This window comes from Neodiprion fabricii, chromosome 3, assembly GCF_021155785.1.
Source record: "Neodiprion fabricii isolate iyNeoFabr1 chromosome 3, iyNeoFabr1.1, whole genome shotgun sequence".
NCBI lineage: Eukaryota > Metazoa > Arthropoda > Insecta > Hymenoptera > Diprionidae > Neodiprion > Neodiprion fabricii.
Window position 1 is genome coordinate 25,878,335 of NC_060241.1, and position 26,108 is coordinate 25,904,442.

Consider the following 26,108-nt stretch of genomic DNA (forward strand, 5'->3'; position numbering starts at 1 on the left):
ATACCCAAAGGCAAGGAGAAATCCGCCGTAGGCACCCTGCCCAAGACTCTGGGCAAATAAAAGGGCAATACCACCCCATGTAACAAAGCTTGTTCCTGCGGTCGTAAATTACACAGTCTCGCAAACTAGCTAGAAATTAAAAATCTCTCATTTTGCTACCTAGCTTTCACTAGCTAGGAATTAAAAAGCTTTCATCGCACGCATGCCTTGAAAAATACGGCCGCACATATGTGTGTGCTTTATAATGAGGATGAATGAGCCTTGCCGTCTGAACCGAAAGTTAAGAAAAGAAATAAAGGCGCTAAAATATGTGTCCTGATAATGGTGGTCGTAAATAGGATCACATTCCTTGTACCGTGTGATAAAAATTGTTCGGAGCTAATTCGAATAACATGAGCTGAATATCAAAATTTTGAAGAAAGGTTTTATAATCATAACTCTAGTGTTTACTATATGACGTTAACATTTTTGGGTCTATTTTGATCACTAAAGAGATCTTCAGAGGTCACCTGAAAAAAGTTTTACAAAATGGTTATCTTCAGAGTTACCATCTGATATTTTCTAAATTTAAAAAAAATAATTTCTGAGGATCCTTTTAGTGAACAAAATCAGCCCGAAAATATTAAAATTGAATCAAGAACACCTGAATTCTAATTATAAATCTATTTCCATGCGCCTCGGCTCGTGTTATTCTAACTTGCTCAGCTTCATTTCCGTTACAATTACTGTCTGGGATGTTGTTCCATTCGCATTCACCATGATTTGCACAATTAACACCATACCAAATTCTTCGAACCCAGTTTTCACTTCTTTTCTATCTTCTAATTTAGACGAAACTGCCTATCGATCCTTAAATGAGAATTTCAGAGGCTTTATCACGCGCATCCCAGTGTCCATTATACCTACAGTAAAAGTGATTTGAGTCGAAACAAGTGAAAGTAGTCATAGAATAGAGCGAGACCACAGAATACAGGCAGTTAGAGTTTTCGGGTACGTAGGTCAGAAGCCGTTCGGAATTTTCAATATAAATAGTATATATCGACACGCGCCCGAAATGAGAATGGGAATGTAGCTGTCGTACCCACGTGCGTTGCATGTGTTACTTATTTACGATAGGCGAAGCATCTCGCCCATACATATTTATCGTCATACTCCGACTGTTACCCGCTAGAATTTAGAACGTGACTTTTAACCCTTCTTATGCTCTCACTTCACCTCACCTGCAACATTTCACGGCTTTAACGTCGCTACTCGATGGACGCGACGCGACGCGACGTGACGCTGCTCGTGAAACTTACACCGTGATTCATTGCACGGGTCGACATACGAGGTTCACCAAGCACGAAATTACTTGGTGTATTTGTTTTTTCTAGATTTTCTGACGCAATAGCCAAATCTGCTCGACAAAATCACTTGCACTTCCAGTTTTACGGCAGCTTTAATTGAAAGTCATAAAACACGCGATTTCAACGTTCTTTGACTTTATCTACACCGGGGTCGAAGTATTCTGAGCATTCTGAAACAGTGCTCGAAATCATCATACATCATACATCATACATAGTACATAGTATTAAAGTTCGAAACCAAAGTTCTCATGTTCAGAAAGTGACGTCACCCAAAATTTTTTTTCTCTTGACGTCATCGATCTATAGTAATCAGCTAGCCAAATTCCTCAGTCTGGAAACAACCGCGCACTAGAGCGGACGGATGAAAATCGCGCTCCGCAGATTTCGTGTACCGAGATCTCTACCTCCTGGATTCTACGCTCCGGGTCCGTTTCCTGGTGCAACTCAGGTTCCAGGACAAGCGCTCCGTAGTTTTGGCTATCCAGGTCCTTGACCTGATGACTTTTGACCTTCCGGACTAATTTAAAAGTTTACAAGTTTGATCGTTGAAATCGTCATTTTTTTGTACTGTCAAACCAATATGCATGCTTCAGATAACATTTTGAATCGGAAAAAAAACCGAACGACTAGGATCAATTAATTTTAATTTGATCACAAGATATTCGTACATTGAGCATTTAGCAAAGTTATTACATTTGTAATATTTGTGAATTAAGAAGATCATCTTGAAAATTTTAAAATAGAAAATCTCAGAATTATAAACTAGAGCGCAGATATGGACGCTTCATTTCAAATCACTTCAAAATTGTTTAAAAAAAAAAAAAAAAAAACTAGAAGATCGTCCGATTGCACTTTACGGTGGCTCATTTTATTCAAAGGACTATTTTCTACAAATTTTCGTTTCTTATTCAGAAGTCAACTCAATATTGTTTTTTTTTTCGAATATAATAAACATCGATATACTGTTGAATTAATCATTTAACAATGCCAACATGATGAGGAAACAAGTGTTTTCGTAACTCTGTAGATAAAAGTCTCCTAAACAAGAAGCGATTTGAAATGAAGCATCGATATCTAAGCTTTATACTTTTGCTTATAATCGCAGTGTTTTCTTTTTCTAAATATTCTAAAAGATTTCCATAGTTTTGAAATATAATGAATTGACAAATACTCAATGTACGACTATCCCGGAAGATGCTTGTTAAACGACGTTATCTGACAAGAAGTTTTTCCCACCTAGATTCAATCTCTCGAAAAAAGTAATTTCATTTTGCAGAGATGTTTATTTCGCTCGTGTTCGAAGCTCAGAGACAAAAGCAACTTTTTAAGTACCAGCCGTCATGATAAGCCTTCGGAAATAAATCGTGTTCGCATTGTTAAATTGCATCAGCGTGACGAGGATAGAAAGAGATAGGCGAGAAGAAACCTTGTCTTAACAATTGTCCCTTTTACTGGTGCCCCGAAGGCCCGAGGCCCTCCGACGCTTTTGGTATTGTTATTCAAATGCACCGCCACGAGGGTCAGGGAAGGAAGAGGGCTTTATAATTTCCGCCCTCCCGGCGTCGTCCGGCCCCCTTCAACGCCCCCACAACCCCCGTAATCCAACGGCTGAAAGCCTCGTTTAATATTTATGATTTATTTCGGTTTAATTTGACGCGCCGACGAGACTCCCAACCGGATTTATCGACGCGGATTTTCGGAAATACAATTTCATGTCACTCGGCAAACGGAGGTGTTTCGATTTACCGCGAAGCTACAAAGCTCAGAATTTCAATATAAATATTTAACGGATCTCTCTTTCGTCGTGTCGATGTTATTCCAGATTGGTTCTGAGAAAAGAAAGCCGGTTTTCTTCGTTCTCCCAATCATGTGTCATGTCGTCTTTTCCATAATAAAGAATAAATGAAATTCGTAGTAACATATTTATGTGTTCATTGGGATCTTTCGTTAGGAAGCGACGTTTCTTCACACCCACCTAGAACGTTTGTTATACGTAGCAAAAAAGGGATCCTCATACAAGAATTAATTGTGATTAAACTTGGATTAGAAAGACATCCCTTTGCAAGGATTCTGTTTTGTCTATTCGCCTACAATCAGATGAAAGTAAAAAAGAAATGTTGCTGCTAATTGAAAGACTTTAGTGCTGACACACAAAATTCGTGCACAGCTGACATGACTTTGGATTCTAAGAGCGATTTCTTTCTTCGTACCCAGGTAAAGCCTCAATTCCACATTACTTAACACCGTCGTTGATCACTTCGTGTTTCAAATAGAGACGAAAAAGAAACTGTCATCCAATTTTCTTGACAAGTGATAAATTTCCCTGTCAATTTAAGTAATTCGGTCACTATGGCAAACAATGCCGGACGATATTGGTTACGCGCAGAGGGCAGGGATTCTCTCTTACGACTCTCTTACCACGGTTACCATGTAGGACATTATGGCCGGGAATTAACTTCCATCCATCAGTGTCTGTCCCTGGACCCCTACACCGCCCAAATCTACTTCTATTTCTTTTCTTCTCGTCTCTATTTGCCGTTTCCCTCATTCCCTGCGTCCGGCTCAATCTTCCTAGCGATCTTTCAGATTGTGTCGTAGATTGGCTGCGATCCGCCTAAGCTGCGTTCGCGCAAAACGATCGACCAACACCAACTCGTCTGTGATCGCATCGAGAATGACAAGTATGATCTTCCTTAGAAAAAAAAAATTGAACATACGTATCTCTCTGTTCTTCGTCCGGGAAATATAACGCTTTGAAGCATGAAAACTAGTGGATCATTCGTGCAGTTCAACAGCCTCTGCAGAGTAAGTCGTAATTCTTATTTTCGTTATTTCATCCTACCTGATTAGTTTCGTAATGCTTATAAATTTTCATATTTAAAAAACTTTGATTTTGCCATTTTTACTAATTGCGAAATAATTTATTATCCATAAGATACGATTTTGGAATTTTGATGAAAACAATTTTTCGCCTTTTAGAAATTTGGTCCCCACCCTGAGAAGCAGCAACAACGATTCTCCCAGCCAATTCGGCACCCGGTTTTTAGCAGTATGTACGGAAGAGGGGAGATTCCGAGAAAGGGTCCGAGTTCCACAGAGTAGGTATAACATTACGGGGTGCGTGTGTGAGTTACATACACGTGGTTCATCAAACCACGATGATATAATCACGTAATTAAGTCAGTTTACGGATTTAACCGAATCAAGGCATGATCTGCATCCTCGGTCGTTACGTTACATCCACGCGCCACCCGAAGAAAGTTCCCCCCATCCGATGACCAGTTTATGATTTTCACTCGCGTGCATAATGATCAATCTCAACATCTACACGCGTTACGTATATTATATACTTATGTGAATAATTTACTAAAGTTTCGGGAGATTTGATCAGCCAAGTGCGACGATTTGCATATTATTCGTCAATTTCGAATCCCGGTCAACGTGAGCCTGCCATCAAATGTTCGCTAGAAAATCTAATATAATGCCACCCACGTAACTTCTGCATTAACGCGTGCCACGTGTGTCTTTCATACGAAGCTAGCTCTCACATGATGTCATAATCCGCCTTTTGCATTGCTGATCAGTTCCTCCCAACCCCTTTCCAACTTCCCCAGATCTGATTAAATGCAGTTTTAGCTATAGAAAGATCCTTGGGTGAGCCAAAGAGCGTTCACGTCGCGTTTGCAACTCTCTTGGGCACGTGCAAAACCGGAAGCCCTTAACGGATAGAGATGAAACGATGTGGTCCAGCTCCGGTATATCCCCGTGCATAAGTCACGCTTCCACAATTACCACGAAAGTTAATTACCTTCGTTCATTACATTTTCATGAGTTAAAAGCGCTGCAAATGTTTCATCGCTTCCTGGGGTTAATTACCCGGGCTAGAACATTAACTCTCGTAATTGAGATTTATTAAAACGAAGGTTAGTATCCCACTGTACTCTCCGTGAAGCAATATCGTCACGGAGGGGTGCGGATCATGTGCTATTCGCAGTGGTAAAAATTCCAGGGATATCCTTTTCACTTGGAGAGAGATCATTTGATGGTTGAAAATGCTTATTTTTTTCCGTTAACAAGCCTGTTCTCCGAAACTTAATTTATCTTTAGCCACGGCGAGAAATCATTCGAAATCACAAAGGTCAGTTTTATCGAAAATTTTTTATTTCAATTATTACAGTTATACAATGTTTTGATTTTTATGGAAAAATACAGATCTGTGAGCATCAAATATTATTGGGAAGAATAATATTATGAGTCGGAGCCTTAGCTCCGACTGACGACGAGAGAGAGGGAATGTGACGAATGCGAGCGAAATGACGAGTGAGTTCGACGACAGGCCCCGTGCTGTAAACCTCGCCTAATAAAGTATCGATCATCTCTGACAAGAAATCTATTATTTCAAGCCCACCCTATCAACTCACATATGAAATAAACCCCATAGTTTTACCCTTATAGATCTTGGTACAAATGATGAAAATAGGTTTTGTAGCTGTACCCAGAAAACCCAGTATGTGTTAATGTTCTTCATGTTTACGGTTACTCGTGTAATAAATTAATGTTAAGGCTTTATATTTAACTGAAACAATAGTAAAAGACAAATGTACAAATGTAATGTTGCAATAACCAGAAAAATAAAGTATTGTACCAAATTTCATTGTCATTCCATCAATATTTGAAACATCATTGTAACGATATCCATTTTACTAAAATTTTATAGTACCTACTATAACAATTGACATTTTTCACAATGAGAAGACCGCTATCAATTTAGAATCTTGAAATTATGAGAACATTTAAAATCAACTCTAAAGTGATAGTCATTTGTTCAGTTAAAATTTTGACTAGAATCCAAAGTAAATACAGACGCAGTTCTGTTGACAAACCGAAATGACATAACGAACAACGAATCTGGAATAATCTGTATAAAAGGGAAATTGAAGTGAAATGTTTTTCTGGTCTTGCGTTGACTTTTCGGTATAAGCCGGCCAAGGCAACGAGACGATCTGTCAACGTGACGTTTAATAAGAAACCGCGTCGTAAGTCATGATTTGAGCTAGAAACGAAACAAAGTCTGGCTTAATCCACGGCCCATGGAGGCCGACGGTTGGAGGGGCTTGTCGGCAGCTTACCTCGTCACAACTTACCGCCCTAGTATAACATCGTTATACGAGAATGCCTTGTTCTCTGTAACCCTGTTATGACTGCCACAGCCAAGGTATGGAGCAATTCGATTCAATTTACGAGGTATTCCTACGCCTGTAGCCTCCGCACAGTTGTAATGATTATTAAAATAATCGATCCTTTTCATTGTTCAGCGGCTTTCCAATTCGATACATGATGTAACTCAAGTATACATCGTGTAAAAACAAAACTTTTAAAAGCAGAATTTTAAAATTTTTATTTCAATATTTATCTCCCTCCTGGCGTTGGATTTCAATCATCGAAAAGCTGAGTTTCGAACATGATTTCTTCTTTGTTCTGCCGGATAAGATGTGTGGGAACGGCTTCAGATGCGGACGACTGTGAACCGACCCCAAGCCCTGGGATACTTACACGTGTCCCGCAAACACTTATTTATCCAAGCATGGAACGTCCGCAATTATATCTGAAATATTCGCTGCGGATACATGGTGTGCCCTGAGAGATTGCAGTTAACATGCATGGAACTTTGGACAATAATTGAGACTCGGGAAGGTTTGATTCATATAGGAGTCGATCGTAGTGTAGATTCGCCTGTTCTTGCTTCTTAGCGGTTGAGCCACCCGATGCGTAATGACAGACAGGTTCTCGTTTTTTGGCTGTAACTTCAGATGCGTTGATCGCAGCGTATTGGAACTGCGCCCAATCGATTTCTCTCGCAAAATTACGTCGGAATAGTCGGAATAGGAATAAATCAACGCAGCAAAAAGAGCGTGAGATCAACAGGAGAGAAATTACGAAGGAAAAAGCATCAGCTGAAAAATGGGATAAACTCAGGTTCTGGTTTTTCGGCTCTAACTTTTGATGCGTTGATCGCAGCGTATTGGGACTGCGCCCAATCAATTTCTCTCGCAAAATTACGTCGGAACAGTGCATCAAAGAATTGAGTCCAGCATTTTTTTAAATCGTTGAAATTTCCGTCAGAAGTCTAACGTGGTTAAGTTGAATTTCTTCCGTGATTTTCAGAGCAAAGAACATTTCGACTCGTTAGCTGACTCGTTAACTGAAGAATGAATCTTTGGTCCACGCCTGGCGATCGAAGGGCCAAGCCGCTTCAGTCTGCCATTGGCAGGAAAGATAAAGTTCGTATTTCTTGTCTGGAATGTGAGAACTGAAATCATTATACGTCATGTCATATCATCATACATCATACATCGTACATCATACAACGTACATCATACATCATCATACATAGTATTAAAGGTCGAAACCAAAATTTGGATGTCGGATGTTCAGAAAGTGACGTCACCAATTCAAAATCAGCTAGCCGAATTCCTCAGTCGGGAAACAACCGCGCAGTAGAGCGGACGGATGAGAGTCGCGCTCCGCAAATTTCGAGTACCGGGTTCTCAACCTCCCGGATCCCGCGCTTCGGGTCCGCTACGTATTTCGAGTACCGGGTTCTCAACCTCCAGGATCCCGCGCTTCGGGTTCGCTACGCGGTGAAACTCGACTTCCAGGATAAGCGCTCCGTGGTTCCTGGTTCACGTTTACAATAAATTATTTCAATTCGTTTTTCGCGCAACCCCGAATTCGGTACCTGTCAGTCCGCTAATAAAATTTCTCGACTTCCAGGATAAACGCTCCGTGGTTCCTGGTTCACGTTTACAATGAATAATTTCAATTCGTTTTTCGCGCAACCCCAAAATCGGTAGCTGTCAGTCCGCTAATAAAATTTCTCGACTTCCAGGATAAGCGCTCCGTAGTTCCCGGTTCACGTTTACAATAAATAATTTCAATTCGTTTTTCGCGCAACCCCAAAATCGGTAGCTGTCAGTCCGCTAATAAAATTCCTCGACTTCCAGGATAAGCGCTCCGTAGTTCCCGGTTCACGTTTACAATAAATAATTTCAATTCGTTTTTCGCGCAACCCCAAATTCGGTAGCTGTCAGTCCGCTGATAAAATTCTCGACTTCCAGGATAAGCGCTCCGTAGTTCCCGGTTCATGTTTACAATGGATAATTTCAATTCGTTTTTCGCGCAACCCCAAATAAAATTTCTCGACTTCCAGGATAAGCGCTCCGTAGTTCCCGGTTCACGTTTACAATATATAATTTCAATTCGTTTTTCGCGCAACCCCAAAATCGGTAGCTGTCAGTCCGCTAATAAAATTTCTCGACTTCCAGGATAAGCGCTCCGTAGTTCCCGGTTCACGTTTACAATAAATAATTTCAATTCGTTTTTCGCGCAACCCCAAATTCGGTAGCTGTCAGTCCGCTAATAAAATTTCTCGACTTCCAGGATAAGCGCTCCGTAGTTCCCGGTTCACGTTTACAATATATAATTTCAATTCGTTTTTCGCGCAACCCCAAATTCGGTAGCTGTCAGTCCGCTAATAAAATTCTCGACTTCCAGGATAAGCGCTCCGTAGTTCCCGGTTCACGTTTACAATAAATAATTTCAATTCGTTTTTCGCGCAACCCCAAATTCGGTAGCTGTCAGTCCGCTGATAAAATTCTCGACTTCCAGGATAAGCGCTCCGTAGTTCCCGGTTCACGTTTACAATATATAATTTCAATTCGTTTTTCGCGCAACCCCAAATAAAATTTCTCGACTTCCAGGATAAGCGCTCCGTAGTTCCCGGTTCATGTTTACAATGAATAATTTCAATTCGTTTTTCGCGCAACCCCAAATAAAATTTCTCGACTTCCAGGATAAGCGCTCCGTAGTTCCCGGTTCACGTTTACAATATATAATTTCAATTCGTTTTTCGCGCAACCCCAAATTCGGTAGCTGTCAGTCCGCTAATAAAATTTCTCGACTTCCAGGATAAGCGCTCCGTAGTTCCCGGTTCACGTTTACAATATATAATTTCAATTCGTTTTTCGCGCAACCCCAAATTCGGTAGCTGTCAGTCCGCTAATAAAATTCTCGACTTCCAGGATAAGCGCTCCGTAGTTCCCGGTTCATGTTTACAATGAATAATTTCAATTCGTTTTTCGCGCAACCCCAAATAAAATTTCTCGACTTCCAGGATAAGCGCTCCGTAGTTCCCGGTTCACGTTTACAATATATAATTTCAATTCGTTTTTCGCGCAACCCCAAATTCAGTAGCTGTCAGTCCGCTAATAAAATTCTCGACTTCCAGGATAAGCGCTCCGTAGTTCCCGGTTCATGTTTACAATGAATAATTTCAATTCGTTTTTCGCGCAACCCCAAATAAAATTTTTCGACTTCCAGGATAAGCGCTCCGTAGTTCCCGGTTCACGTTTACAATATATAATTTCAATTCGTTTTTCGCGCAACCCCAAATTCGGTAGCTGTCAGTCCGCTAATAAAATTCTCGACTTCCAGGATAAGCGCTCCGTAGTTCCCGGTTCACGTTTACAATATATAATTTCAATTCGTTTTTCGCGCAACCCCAAATTCGGTAGCTGTCAGTCCGCTAATAAAATTTCTCGACTTCCAGGATAAGCGCTCCGTAGTTCCCGGTTTACGTTTACAATAAATAATTTCAATTCGTTTTTCGCGCAACCCCAAATTCGGTAGCTGTCAGTCCGCTAATAAAATTTCTCGACTTCCATCAACCATTATCGATGGTTGTTCGAGGTGGTTGAAGGTGGTCGGAGGTGGACGAGGAGGAGGACGAGGAGGACGAGGATTTGTGCTGGGTAAGTAAAACACTTTTATAATATTTGATGGCAATTGTACTTATATTTCATCTGAAATATTACAAACTTGTCACGTTTACAATAAATTATTCCCATTCATTTTTCGTGCAAGCACATATTCAGTAGCTATGAATAATCTTATACAATTTATTATATTATCAATTAATCAATCAATATTCTTATAATATTCAATGGCAATTGTAATTATATTTCATCTGAAATATTACAAACTTGTCACGTTCACAATAAATTATTTCAATTCATTTTTCGTGCAAGCACATATTCAGTAGCTATAAATAATCTTATACAATTTGTTATATTATTATATTATCAATTAATCAAATAATATCCTCATGATATTTAATGGCAATTGTAATTATATTTCATCGGAAATATTACAAACTTGTCACGTTTACAATAAATTATTTCAATTCATTTTTCGTGCAAGCACATATTCAGTAGCTATGAATAATCTTGTACAATTTATTACATTATTAATTGATTGAATAATTACATTAATCCTTACACAATATTTTTGATGTATTCCTATACTAAAAATATTTATTACTATTCCAGGTATTACCCGAGGTGGTCGGAGGTGGACGAGGAGGAGGACCAGCTGGACGAGGAGGAGGACGAGGTGGACGTGGAGGAGGCGGGGTGGGTCGTGGGAGAGGATCTCTCCTCTCCTCAGAGGAGGGGAGGGGGAGGGGCAGGGAAGGGGGAGAGGTAGGCGGGGAGGGGGAAGGGAAGGGAAGGGTAGGGATGGGGAGGGGAAGGGGGAGGGAGGTTGGGAGGGTGGGAGGGAAGGAGGGAGGGCGGGAGGGAAGGAGGGAGGGCGGGAGGGAGGGAGGGCGGGAGGGAGGGAGGGCGGGAGGGAGGGAGGGAGGGAGGGCAGGAGGGCGGGGGGGTGTACTGCTCTATTAACTCTAACGGGCTCGCATTGACATCCGTCCTCCACTCTCTCCCTCTCTCCCTCCCTCCCGCCCTCCCGCCCTCCCTCCCTCCCTCCCACCCTTCCTCCCTCCCGCCCTCCCTCCCTCCCGCCCTACCTCCCTCCCGCCCTCCCTCCCCCTTCCCCTCCCCCTCCCCATCCCTTCCCTTCCCTTCCCTTCCCTTCCCCCTCCCCGCCTACCGCTCCCCCTTCCCTGCCCCTCCCCCTCCCCTCCTCTGAGGAGAGGAGAGGTCCTCTCCCACGACCCACCCCGCCTCCTCCACGTCTACCTCGTCCTCCTCCTCGTCCAGCTGGTCCTCCTCCTCGTCCACCTCCGACCACCTCGGGTAATACCTGGAATAGTAATAAATATTTTTAGTATAGGAATACATCAAAAATATTGTGTAAGGATTAATGTAATTATTCAATCAATTAATAATGTAATAAATTGTACAAGATTATTCATAGCTACTGAATATGTGCTTGCACGAAAAATGAATTGAAATAATTTATTGTAAACGTGACAAGTTTGTAATATTTCCGATGAAATATAATTACAATTGCCATTAAATATCATAAGGATATTATTTGATTAATTGATAATATAATAATATAACAAATTGTATGAGATTATTCATAGCTACTGAATATGTGCTTGCACGAAAAATGAATTGAAATAATTTATTGTGAATGTGACAAGTTTGTAATATTTCAGATGAAATATAAGTACAATTGCCATCAAATATTATAAAAGTGTTTTACTTACCCAGCACAAATCCTCGTCCTCCTCGTCCTCCTCCTCGTCCACCTCCGACCACCTTCAACCACCTCGAACAACCATCGATAATGGTTGATGGAAGTCGAGAAATTTTATTAGCGGACTGACAGCTACCGATTTTGAGGTTGCGCGAAAATCGAATTGAAATTATTTATTGTAAACGTGAACCGGGAACTACGGAGCGCTTATCCTGGAAGTCGAGAAATTTTATTTGGGGTTGCGCGAAAAACGAATTGAAATTATATATTGTAAACGTGAACCGGGAACTACGGAGCGCTTATCCTGGAAGTCGAGAAATTTTATTTGGGGTTGCGCGAAAAACGAATTGAAATTATTTATTGTAAACATGAACCGGGAACTACGGAGCGCTTATCCTGGAAGTCGAGAATTTTATTAGCGGACTGACAGCTACCGAATTTGGGGTTGCGCGAAAAACGAATCGAAATTATTTATTGTAAACATGAACCGGGAACTACGGAGCGCTTATCCTGGAAGTCGAGAATTTTATTAGCGGACTGACAGCTACCGAATTTGGGGTTGCGCGAAAAACGAATTGAAATAATTTATTGTAAACGTGAACCAGGAACCACGGAGCGCTTATCCTGGAAGTCGAGAAATTTTATTAGCGGACTGACAGCTACCGATTTTGAGGTTGCGCGAAAATCGAATTGAAATTATTTATTGTAAACGTGAACCGGGAACTACGGAGCGCTTATCCTGGAAGTCGAGAAATTTTATTTGGGGTTGCGCGAAAAACGAATTGAAATTATATATTGTAAACGTGAACCGGGAACTACGGAGCGCTTATCCTGGAAGTCGAGAAATTTTATTTGGGGTTGCGCGAAAAACGAATTGAAATTATTTATTGTAAACATGAACCGGGAACTACGGAGCGCTTATCCTGGAAGTCGAGAATTTTATTAGCGGACTGACAGCTACCGAATTTGGGGTTGCGCGAAAAACGAATCGAAATTATTTATTGTAAACATGAACCGGGAACTACGGAGCGCTTATCCTGGAAGTCGAGAATTTTATTAGCGGACTGACAGCTACCGAATTTGGGGTTGCGCGAAAAACGAATCGAAATTATTTATTGTAAACGTGAACCGGGAACTACGGAGCGCTTATCCTGGAAGTCGAGAATTTTATTAGCGGACTGACAGCTACCGAATTTGGGGTTGCGCGAAAAACGAATTGAAATTTTATATTGTAAACGTGAACCGGGAACTACGGAGCGCTTATCCTGGAAGTCGAGAATTTTATTAGCGGACTGACAGCTACCGAATTTGGGGTTGCGCGAAAAACGAATTGAAATTATTTATTGTAAACGTGAACCGGGAACTACGGAGCGCTTATCCTGGAAGTCGAGAAATTTTATTAGCGGACTGACAGCTACCGAATTTGGGGTTGCGCGAAAAACGAATTGAAATTATTTATTGTAAACGTGAACCGGGAACTACGGAGCGCTTATCCTGGAAGTCGAGAAATTTTATTTGGGGTTGCGCGAAAAACGAATTGAAATTATTCATTGTAAACATGAACCGGGAACTACGGAGCGCTTATCCTGGAAGTCGAGAATTTCATTAGCGGACTGACAGCTACCGAATTTGGGGTTGCGCGAAAAACGAATTGAAATTATTTATTGTAAACGTGAACCGGGAACTACGGAGCGCTTATCCTGGAAGTCGAGAAATTTTATTAGCGGACTGACAGCTACCGAATTTGGGGTTGCGCGAAAAACGAATTGAAATTATATATTGTAAACGTGAACCGGGAACTACGGAGCGCTTATCCTGGAAGTCGAGAAATTTTATTAGCGGACTGACAGCTACCGATTTTGGGGTTGCGCGAAAAACGAATTGAAATTATATATTGTAAACGTGAACCGGGAACTACGGAGCGCTTATCCTGGAAGTCGAGAAATTTTATTTGGGGTTGCGCGAAAAACGAATTGAAATTATTCATTGTAAACATGAACCGGGAACTACGGAGCGCTTATCCTGGAAGTCGAGAATTTTATCAGCGGACTGACAGCTACCGAATTTGGGGTTGCGCGAAAAACGAATTGAAATTATTTATTGTAAACGTGAACCGGGAACTACGGAGCGCTTATCCTGGAAGTCGAGAAATTTTATTAGCGGACTGACAGCTACCGATTTTGGGGTTGCGCGAAAAACGAATTGAAATTATTTATTGTAAACGTGAACCGGGAACTACGGAGCGCTTATCCTGGAAGTCGAGAAATTTTATTTGGGGTTGCGCGAAAAACGAATTGAAATTATTCATTGTAAACATGAACCGGGAACTACGGAGCGCTTATCCTGGAAGTCGAGAAATTTTATTAGCGGACTGACAGCTACCGATTTTGGGGTTGCGCGAAAAACGAATTGAAATTATATATTGTAAACGTGAACCGGGAACTACGGAGCGCTTATCCTGGAAGTCGAGAAATTTTATTTGGGGTTGCGCGAAAAACGAATTGAAATTATTCATTGTAAACATGAACCGGGAACTACGGAGCGCTTATCCTGGAAGTCGAGAAATTTTATTAGCGGACTGACAGCTACCGAATTTGGGGTTGCGCGAAAAACGAATTGAAATTATTTATTGTAAACGTGAACCGGGAACTACGGAGCGCTTATCCTGGAAGTCGAGAAATTTTATTAGCGGACTGACAGCTACCGAATTTGGGGTTGCGCGAAAAACGAATTGAAATTATATATTGTAAACGTGAACCGGGAACTACGGAGCGCTTATCCTGGAAGTCGAGAATTTTATTAGCGGACTGACAGCTACCGAATTTGGGGTTGCGCGAAAAACGAATTGAAATTATTTATTGCAAACGTGAACCGGGAACTACGGAGCGCTTATCCTGGAAGTCGAGAAATTTTATTAGCGGACTGACAGCTACCGAATTTGGGGTTGCGCGAAAAACGAATTGAAATTATTTATTGTAAACGTGAACCGGGAACTACGGAGCGCTTATCCTGGAAGTCGAGAAATTTTATTAGCGGACTGACAGCTACCGATTTTGGGGTTGCGCGAAAAACGAATTGAAATTATATATTGTAAACGTGAACCGGGAACTACGGAGCGCTTATCCTGGAAGTCGAGAAATTTTATTTGGGGTTGCGCGAAAAACGAATTGAAATTATTCATTGTAAACATGAACCGGGAACTACGGAGCGCTTATCCTGGAAGTCGAGAATTTTATCAGCGGACTGACAGCTACCGAATTTGGGGTTGCGCGAAAAACGAATTGAAATTATTTATTGTAAACGTGAACCGGGAACTACGGAGCGCTTATCCTGGAAGTCGAGAAATTTTATTAGCGGACTGACAGCTACCGATTTTGGGGTTGCGCGAAAAACGAATTGAAATTATTTATTGTAAACGTGAACCGGGAACTACGGAGCGCTTATCCTGGAAGTCGAGAAATTTTATTTGGGGTTGCGCGAAAAACGAATTGAAATTATTCATTGTAAACATGAACCGGGAACTACGGAGCGCTTATCCTGGAAGTCGAGAAATTTTATTAGCGGACTGACAGCTACCGATTTTGGGGTTGCGCGAAAAACGAATTGAAATTATATATTGTAAACGTGAACCGGGAACTACGGAGCGCTTATCCTGGAAGTCGAGAAATTTTATTTGGGGTTGCGCGAAAAACGAATTGAAATTATTCATTGTAAACATGAACCGGGAACTACGGAGCGCTTATCCTGGAAGTCGAGAAATTTTATTAGCGGACTGACAGCTACCGAATTTGGGGTTGCGCGAAAAACGAATTGAAATTATTTATTGTAAACGTGAACCGGGAACTACGGAGCGCTTATCCTGGAAGTCGAGAAATTTTATTAGCGGACTGACAGCTACCGAATTTGGGGTTGCGCGAAAAACGAATTGAAATTATATATTGTAAACGTGAACCGGGAACTACGGAGCGCTTATCCTGGAAGTCGAGAATTTTATTAGCGGACTGACAGCTACCGAATTTGGGGTTGCGCGAAAAACGAATTGAAATTATTTATTGCAAACGTGAACCGGGAACTACGGAGCGCTTATCCTGGAAGTCGAGAAATTTTATTAGCGGACTGACAGCTACCGAATTTGGGGTTGCGCGAAAAACGAATTGAAATTATTTATTGTAAACGTGAACCGGGAACTACGGAGCGCTTATCCTGGAAGTCGAGAAATTTTATTAGCGGACTGACAGCTACCGATTTTGGGGTTGCGCGAAAAACGAATTGAAATTATATATTGTAAACGTGAACCGGGAACTACGGAGCGCTTATCCTGGAAGTCGAGAAATTTTATTTGGGGTTGCGCGAAAAACGAATTGAAATTATTCATTGTAAACATGAACCGGGAACTACGGAGCGCTTATCCTGGAAGTCGAGAATTTTATCAGCGGACTGACAGCTACCGAATTTGGGGTTGCGCGAAAAACGAATTGAAATTATTTATTGTAAACGTGAACCGGGAACTACGGAGCGCTTATCCTGGAAGTCGAGAAATTTTATTAGCGGACTGACAGCTACCGAATTTGGGGTTGCGCGAAAAACGAATTGAAATTATATATTGTAAACGTGAACCGGGAACTACGGAGCGCTTATCCTGGAAGTCGAGAATTTTATTAGCGGACTGACAGCTACCGAATTTGGGGTTGCGCGAAAAACGAATTGAAATTATTTATTGCAAACGTGAACCGGGAACTACGGAGCGCTTATCCTGGAAGTCGAGAAATTTTATTAGCGGACTGACAGCTACCGAATTTGGGGTTGCGCGAAAAACGAATTGAAATTATTTATTGTAAACGTGAACCGGGAACTACGGAGCGCTTATCCTGGAAGTCGAGAAATTTTATTAGCGGACTGACAGCTACCGAATTTGGGGTTGCGCGAAAAACGAATTGAAATTATTTATTGTAAACGTGAACCGGGAACTACGGAGCGCTTATCCTGGAAGTCGAGAAATTTTATTAGCGGACTGACAGCTACCGATTTTGGGGTTGCGCGAAAAACGAATTGAAATTATATATTGTAAACGTGAACCGGGAACTACGGAGCGCTTATCCTGGAAGTCGAGAAATTTTATTTGGGGTTGCGCGAAAAACGAATTGAAATTATTCATTGTAAACATGAACCGGGAACTACGGAGCGCTTATCCTGGAAGTCGAGAATTTTATCAGCGGACTGACAGCTACCGAATTTGGGGTTGCGCGAAAAACGAATTGAAATTATTTATTGTAAACGTGAACCGGGAACTACGGAGCGCTTATCCTGGAAGTCGAGAAATTTTATTAGCGGACTGACAGCTACCGATTTTGGGGTTGCGCGAAAAACGAATTGAAATTATTTATTGTAAACGTGAACCAGGAACCACGGAGCGCTTATCCTGGAAGTCGAGTTTCACCGCGTAGCGAACCCGAAGCGCGGGATCCTGGAGGTTGAGAACCCGGTACTCGAAATACGTAGCGGACCCGAAGCGCGGGATCCGGGAGGTTGAGAACCCGGTACTCGAAATTTGCGGAGCGCGACTCTCATCCGTCCGCTCTACTGCGCGGTTGTTTCCCGACTGAGGAATTCGGCTAGCTGATTTTGAATTGGTGACGTCACTTTCTGAACATCCGACATCCAAATTTTGGTTTCGACCTTTAATACTATGTATGATGATGTATGATGTACGTTGTATGATGTACGATGTATGATGTATGATGATATGACATGACGTATAATGATTTCAGTTCTCACATTTCAGACAAGAAATACGAACTTTATCTTTCCTGCCAATGGCAGACTGAAGCGGCTTGGCCCTTCGATCGCCAGGCGTGGACCAAAGATTCATTCTTCAGTTAACGAGTCAGCTAACGAGTCGAAATGTTCTTTGCTCTGAAAATCACGAAAGAAATTCAACTTAACCACGTTAGACTTCTGACGGAAATTTCAACGATTTAAAAAAATGCTGGACTCAATTCTTTGATGCACTGTTCCGACGTAATTTTGCGAGAGAAATTATTGGGCGCAGTCCCAATGCGCTGCGATCAACGCATCGAAAGCTACAGCCAAAAAACGAGAACCTGAGTTTTCGACATTTTTCAGCAGGTGTTTTTTTGCTTGCCATTTCTCTCCTCTTGGTCCCACGCTCTTTTTGCTGCGTTCAGATATATTCTTCAGTGAACGAATCGGCTAATAACGCTGCCGTTCTGCGACAGTTGGATGATGAAAAATTTCGCTCGTATCTTTCAAATGTGTCTCAAAATACACTCGAAGTGTTAAGAAGCGTCGTTCTTTCTCTCCCTATCACCTTTCTAGGTCTTTAAATCACTACGCAGCGTTAAATACTGTCTCATATACGAAGCATCCATTTCGTCTCGTTCAGAATTAGCGCATCCGTTATGCATTGCAGTTACTCTGAATTCTTTTCCATCCGAATACTTTTCGAAAAACAATTCCGCTCTTCCACCCAACGCAGATGCTTCACTTGCGACCAGCTAAAACAGCGTTTCGATTCTATGCCTATGAAAATTCAAGATCGAGAGAGCAAATGAAAAGTTGTTGGAATAATTATGAATACTGATGTTATGGAATACATCGAGCGCGCGTCGAATAGAATCCCATTTCGAAATGAATAATTCTTCTATTTTCATATCATAGCTAATCTAGTAATATAGGTCAATAGGATGGTTGGAGGTGTTCGGAAATGGTAGGAGGTGGTCGGCGCTGGCAGAAGGTGATAGGGGGTGTTCGAAAGTGGCCATTGATGGTCGGAGGTGGCAGGGGGAGGTAGGAGGTGTTCGAAAATGGTAGGACATTTCAAAAGTTAAAGTCGACGATGATTCGGTGCATCAATTTTATTGTTACAGATTTTCTTTTCCCATGAGGCATAGAGTATTCAACAACGATAATGCAGTCCTTAAAATTCATCATTTATCTCTGTCTGGAAAGCTAATTCGCAAGGCGTGGTATTCTATTCTATTTGCATTATTAGAAAAATACCCGTACTCTACATACACTGTTTCTAATCTTTTGCTACATTTGGTTTAATCCCCATGCTTCCACAGCACGAATAGTCGGAAATGTTTTTGATTATCCATAATAAAATAAAAGAAGTAACAAAGCTTAAATTTATTGTCAAAGCTCTAATGAATACATCAAACTGCGGTCGAATCAATTCATTTATTATTTGCACATGACCTCTGTATATTTGATAAATTATTCCTAAATACATTGAAACATACGTATTTATAATGAAATATCATGCAATGGGCTGTGTAAACTATTAACTATAATTTCTATCGAATAGCTGCTTTTATGTCAACAGGGCTTTGAGACTCAGTTCCGTTCGTCCTCCTCCTCGTCCACCTCCGACGTCCTCCAACAATCGCCAACCACCTTGAACAACCACCGCTAACCACCTCGGGTTATGTCTTGAATACAAATAAATATTTTTAGTATTAGAACACGTCAAAAATATTGTGTAAGGATTAATATCATTTTTTTATCGACAGATTTCACCAAGAAGATTATGAGAAAATTATAAAAAGTAATAGAACTTTTATTAGCGCATTAAAAGGTACCGAATTTGTGCTTGCGCAAAAAACGAAGTGAAATAATTTATTGTAAACATGACAAGTTTAAAAAATTTCAAATAAAACGTAATTACAATCGCCATTAAATATTATAAATGTGTTTTCCTCACCGTGCAGAAATCCTCGTTCTCCTCGTCTTCCTCGTCCTCGTCCTGGTCCACCTCGATCATCTCCAACCACCGCCAACCACCTCGGGTTATACTTTGAAGACTGATAAATATTTTCAGTATTAGCACACGTCAAAAATATTGTGTAAGGATTAATATAATTTATTTATCGACACATTTTACCAAGAAGTTTATGAAAAAATTATAAGAAATTATAGAAATTTCATTAGCGCATTGATAGCTACTGAATTTGTGCTTCTGCGAAAACTGAATTGAAATAATTCATTGTGAACGTGACAAGTTTAATCAGAACTACGAAAAATTAGTCCTGAAGGTCAAAAGTCAACAGGTCAAAACTATTGGTTTGGCTTCAAAGTTAGGGCTTTCACACCATCGTGTGAATTATTTATTCAGTGGAGGCTACAACGATTGACAACTTGCGTGATTATGTGTAAGTGCTTGAATAGATATGAATTGAAGTTGAAGATTATGTTTCTAATAAGTCTAAGGATGCCCGTTATCACAATGAATGAAGTCTGATACTATTCTTTTTTCTACAAATTTCTGCTATTCCACAAGGTAAGAGCCATTCGGCGAAAAGCTTGCACCATAGCCAAGCCATTGATTTTGAACCATAAGGATTTGAAAAAAACTGAGATCTCTCACAAGCCCTCATCGTGCACCTCATGTCAAAGCAATTCCTTGTCGTCGATAAAGAATTATTTCTATCTACAACCTAACTGTTCGCAAAATGAATCCTGTACACGTTGAATTGTGAACTTGTTCTTACGGGTCCTCGGATGTTCTACATGCCTTTTTTGAATTCCAGATGATCTGCAATTAGTAGGAAGAGGCTCCAGCGAGTAGATTCTGAAACAGAAAGTTTTTACTCTTCAAAAAAACGCTAGAAACGAAGGTTAACTCGTTTGAATATTTTATCGATTTCATATCTGATAATACCCATATTTCGCAAAATCTATATAACTTTATCTTACACCGTACAACGTAATTTACGATACTCAAGTGAACAAGATGTGTGTTATGCCAAGCTGTTGGTACAACTCGCGTTTGAAATGGAATAAGATTCACGATTACAGACAAGCCTCTTGCATGCGACAGTTGCACGAGTCAAAATGCACAATAATTTAAATTCCCACATCACCGACGTATAGTTAAAAATGAAAACCATTCGTAAATCATAAGGTATCTCATTTGTTGCAGAGGGATGGCGAGATTCAGTGCTGGGGGCTCCGCGTCGACTTCTTGTGTCTCTTGGCAGCTTTTCAAGAACCGCGTCACCAAGCCCAGCGGTAAGAAATTTGCCCGTATAATAATTATTCATGAAAAGAAGATTGAATAAACTTTAGCGTATGAAAACGATCCGCGACATGCTCTGAATGGGCTTTGGGATACAGGAGAATGGAAAAGGTGCAGGCTACTAGACGCTAAGTTGTCAGGGAAACAAGAAATTCAATACTGCACCGATGCCAGTTCAACTCCATAAAACCTTCCCATACCCCTCTAAATTTTGGCCACACTATGGCCAACATCTTCAGTTACTTCATACCCACACCGAGCGCATTTCTACATGCACATACGTCTTCGCAGATACTTTGAAGGAAATTTCATTATAACCGTCTGAAATTCGCACCCCGACGTTATTCGAGTCATGTGTGTGGGGGGAAGGCTCAGCGGGAGTTCAGGAAGGTCTGAGGGGTCAGAGGGTTCTATCGAAACTCGCGAGGCTCTGGGATCTTTGGGGGCTCCAAAGTTTCGCGTTGGCAAAGCTAAAGCCAGCGTTAAGGCGAACCAACTCTGGTTTCGAACGAAGGCGGTTTATATCGCTCGAGTTTGATACATCGACGGGGAATTTTGTTCCTTTTATTTTTTTCCTGCTTGCTCAACTGCTTCTAGAAAGATTGTTCACCTGCTTCTCGACTCATAATTTATATGAGAAGCAAAAGTTGTGGCGGACAAAAAATAACTTTCAAGAATATGAATAATTTAGACTGGGAAAAAATTTGATATGGGGGTTCTTGATGCCACCCCGAATGTACGTCGTTTCCATATTCAACCCTCGAGCGAAACTATCTTAGATCTGACATTTCTAAATATCTTCATGCCCAAGGGCAAGAGACCCTTTTTCGTGCATGTACATCAGGGCCAGTTCTGCCCCAGGGGACTCTGCGAAGGGGAGACCCATTTAGCTATCATAAATTCGGTCTGAAAATAAAAAAAAAAATAAAACAAAATAAAAAAAAAAAAAGAAACACGAATAGGTTAGCTTGGGTTATAGCCAGAGTTGTAAAACTTCATATCTTGCATCTAGGTAAAAGCATAGGTGATTGAGATGTGTCTATGTACAAGTGTTCGGGTACTTTATACACACCGAGAGTAGTATAAATAAAACGCGAATACGGATGAATAACGAATAAAAACAATGAGATTCCAAATAAAATGTTGCGAATTAACGTTAACTGAACAAATTTTGGTAATCATTTGCACCAATGTTGATGCTTCAAAAATTGACTGGCCGTGGTACCGTAAAACCCAGACTATACATATATGTACATAGGGTACAGTTTCTCTCAAATCGTACCTACTTACCGGTAAAGGCGCTTATTGTTAAAATGTGCCTAGTTGTACAAAAAAGTTACTGTACAACTCTAGTTTCAGCATAATCGACTACTTACCGCGTCTCTATTTTCCCCAACTAGAGGGACAACTTATGCAGTGCCCGATGTAACTGCCATAGCAATAAACTGAAACTGAAACTGCAACTCAAAGCCAACTTGAGCCAAAGCTTATCTGATTATAAGACTGACAGTTCTGCTAAAAGTTATTTGAAAAAGTATTCTTTCCAAGAGATGGTAGGCATTGTCTTGTATGGGCATTAGGCACGGTTTGACGAGCAACGCGTTCACTTGTTCTAACCGAACGCCTCGAGGGTGTTCCCCCCTTGTTCGGACACCCATCGGGATAACTTAATCTAATCCAGCCTAATCTCACTCGAGTTCGCGGTCCAGAAAAGGGCGTTCGGTCTGCGATGCGTCGTTTTATAAACCCGTTCGACGGATGGTCTAGCAGCGTCATGATTCGACCATAAATAAGGCAATATCTCGACTTCTGATAGCGGCTAATTTATTTATGAAACGAAGGGTCGGTCGCGGCGTGAGTCACGTGCCATCTGCCGCTCTGCGTTCATTATGATACATGATTTGCTATCACAACACAGCGGGTCGGTTGGTACCGTATAGTCTCTACAGCCATTCCGAGTAATGACTGATGCTTTTTCTAAGTTACAACCCTCAGCTCATTAATTGCCTTATTGCGTGTTCGTTTACTCGAAAACTGATTGCGACAGAATAATGTTAAGTGTGACAGAAAATTGTCGAATCTTTTCACTGGTTTAACCAGTACCGGGCAGTCGCTATCGCTTGTTAGGAATCCGTTGATAAATGTTGAAGGTCTGATGTCGAATGAACGCTTGGTAATGCTTTATACCGATGTGAAAATTTTCGGCAGTGTTTAGTCGTTCTAATCGTTGCAAATGGCATTTCTTCATACAAGAAAATTAAAACTCTATGAAAATTAGACACGGTGGGCTGGACATGTGGGTATTTTCCCTTAGACTGTAACCTAATCACTAAATGGACCAGGGTTCAAATGGTTGTGGCAACTGACATATCCATACATTTGCAAAAGCGCGCGGCGCGCTTTGAAGTTACCCGTTGGTTCATCTCTTAGTGATATTTACCGAAGGGCGATGGGCGCGTGCAGAGCCTTGGATTACGTATAACGTTCAGGCAGCGCGTGTGCAATTACAGAGAGACATGGGGGGAGTCGGTACGTTCACTGTATCGGTTGACTTATTGGTTGGGTTAGGGTGAACGCGAGTTCATCGATGAAAATACATTTTTCGCTTGTTCACACAGGCGTTGGCTTTGGGAAATCCTCAGCAAAAATTCAGACTCTGCGGCGTGCAGCATGGCGAGAGAATTTCTGTAAGATTGTTCAAGATCGTCTTCGTGAGTCAGAAACCTGGGATCCAGAATTCATGCACGAGAGGGTTCAGAGCCAGATCGAAACCGATTGTTAATGGTCGGTTAAATTCATCCCGCCCCTCGACCTCTTTTTCCTTAGCACGCACGTATTTCCCCCAGCATAATACGGAGGCCTCCGACACTTCCACATTCACACGTACAATGTACGTCAATGTACACATGTGAAGCGCGTGAGGAATCCCCGGAGAATAAAACGGAAGTGCAAGAAGTTGGGCAGTTGATTAGAGTTGCAGGTCACGCAACGGCCGATATTGATCACGAGAAATTTTGTCTAGATAGATCTCTAGCTCCAGATGAAACGAAGCAAGTGTATTTGGTGGTTCCGCAGCGATATATCTTCCGACCTTCCGCCGGTTTAACATTTTCCTCTTTCTGAAATGAATTTAATCTGCCATCTGACACGATACAAAATTAACGTACACGTCCGACTAACTTCATTACTCACTGCTCTCTGCAATGCTCTCAGTCTCAAATGTGAAATAAAAGTGTAAGAATATTGAATAGAATTTCTTTTTTGCGTTATACGGTTGAATATTCGTAATTTTCAACTGCGCAACATTTCCGCTATTATTTTGTTGGACGAACTCGTACTATCGTCGACAGTACCCAATTCCTCAAGCAACAAGTTAAGTGAAAACTACGTTGGTACGTGAACCTAAACAAACCAGGAACGTGTAATAATTCTTCTTGATGGTGCATGAAATTCCATCTCCTCGGCAAAAGTTGTAAAGAACAAAGAGAAAGTTTCTGGTATAAGGTACCATCTGTATTCGTACAATTTTCAAAGGGTAGGAAGAGATGATAAAAAGATATCAGGATAGCCTTGAAAATCCATTGTGTATTGATCAGCTAATTGTTACCAAAAGGGTATAATTTCCGATCGAATTGTGGATATCTAGCAATGACATTCATAAAAGGTTGACCCTTATTGCCAAGCAGGAAATCTCTATTGTTTCATATGTGCCCGGAAAACATTGAGTTGCCTTTACAGTGCTAAAATTAAAAGCAAGTTTACGCAAAGCATTGTTAGGTAAAATCGCCAGATAATAAACGCCAATCAGGAAATGATCGCAAGTTTGAAATATTAATATGTTGTAACGTTCAACTTACTGTACATTCATTCACAGTACTGTACGACGTCCGCTTTAATTGAACATTCATGAAGACTCAGACTTGCGTATGCCGGACCGGGGGGAAATCATTTCTAAAAACAAGAGACTTGTGAGAGATGAGCTTTACCAGACGAACGATTCAGTTGCCAGTCATAAAAGTGGAAGTGAAAGAATATACGAAATGAGAATATTTTTGGGCAGTATTATCTTTGCATAAGTATACAAATGTATCTGTTGAACCATCCGGTTCGGTTTACACCATTAGTAATCCGGCACCGAAACAGAAAGGAATCACTTTGTTTTCGTATCAGATTTCTATCCATTAACTTTTATTTCGTAACCTATACCATCTTTGTCGTGCACTAAATATTCAGCGAAACCTGCTGCTTCTGTAAAAATTAACTTTCATGTCAGTTTTCCACTTTGTAAATGTCATGTAATACGAATTAGATGCGATTTCAAGGGGTCACGAATTATCATCATTGCACACGTGATATGTATTTTCTCACCCCGAGATGTTCCCTGTGTTATGTGAAAAGCGGACACGACGAAATGACATTTTCAGAAGTCAAGTACTCGAACGTTGGTTGAACTTCAAGTATCACCGCAGAATCTCTCGAACCCATGGTTGAGGAGTTTAAAGGGGAAGATTCAGGATGCAAAGTGATTTCTCCCAGTCGACTTGAACTCAATTTGAGCACGAGCAGAGCAGCTCGACCGTCCAAAAAACGTTGGATTGAAAATGGAAAAATCTGTTATCCGAAATCATTTATTTAAGCCTAAGACTCAAGTTCCCTACGAACCGCAAGTTTACGCATCAAAATTTTAACCGTGAGTTCAGTTGACTCTCGAAATTAATTTCCTGTCATAAGTTGTTGATAAATTTTTTCTCCCGAAAGCTTCGACGCGACTAAGAGGGCAGCTTTTTTACACATCAAAAAAGAGCCTCGCCTCCAACATCAGCGGCCGGTAACAACGTCAAAGCTTTGCACCATCGATAGCGAATGATCCGGTGGTACAAAGAGGAGTTAGTTAACGTCAAAAAGTTGGAGTACGCGGACTTGAATAAATTGGCACACGGCCGGGTCAAGTTCTGGGTCGACTCATTAGGAACACGAGAAGGTGGTACGCCCGGGATGGATCGGCGCCCTCGCGAACCCGTGAACCCGGCCGCGAGTCCTGCTGCACCCCCTAGGCTCTCCAATTACGTTTGGCTGGTGCGGAGAAGCGGAGGCGCACCCTCCCTCAATCCTCCTCACCCTCCAGCGTCGATTCTCGCCCGCTCACCCGGGCCTTCCGATGTTTGCACAAAGAGTTAGCACGCTCCTGGGTTCCCAAACACAACCATAATTGCTTCGCTCCGCTG

The 26,108-nt window shown here is 41.3% G+C and overlaps 1 protein-coding gene across 1 annotated transcript in view; it reads left to right on the forward strand.

Annotated features, from left to right (window-relative positions):
* Nucleotides 1-26,108, forward strand: part of LOC124178472 (choline O-acetyltransferase) — a 68,374-nt gene that overhangs the window by 2,170 nt on the left and 40,096 nt on the right. Inside the window, exon 2 of the mRNA XM_046561834.1 lies at nt 20,788-20,876. Coding sequence (XP_046417790.1) covers nt 20,788-20,876 — 89 coding nt within the window. The remainder of the gene's footprint in view (nt 1-20,787; nt 20,877-26,108) is intronic.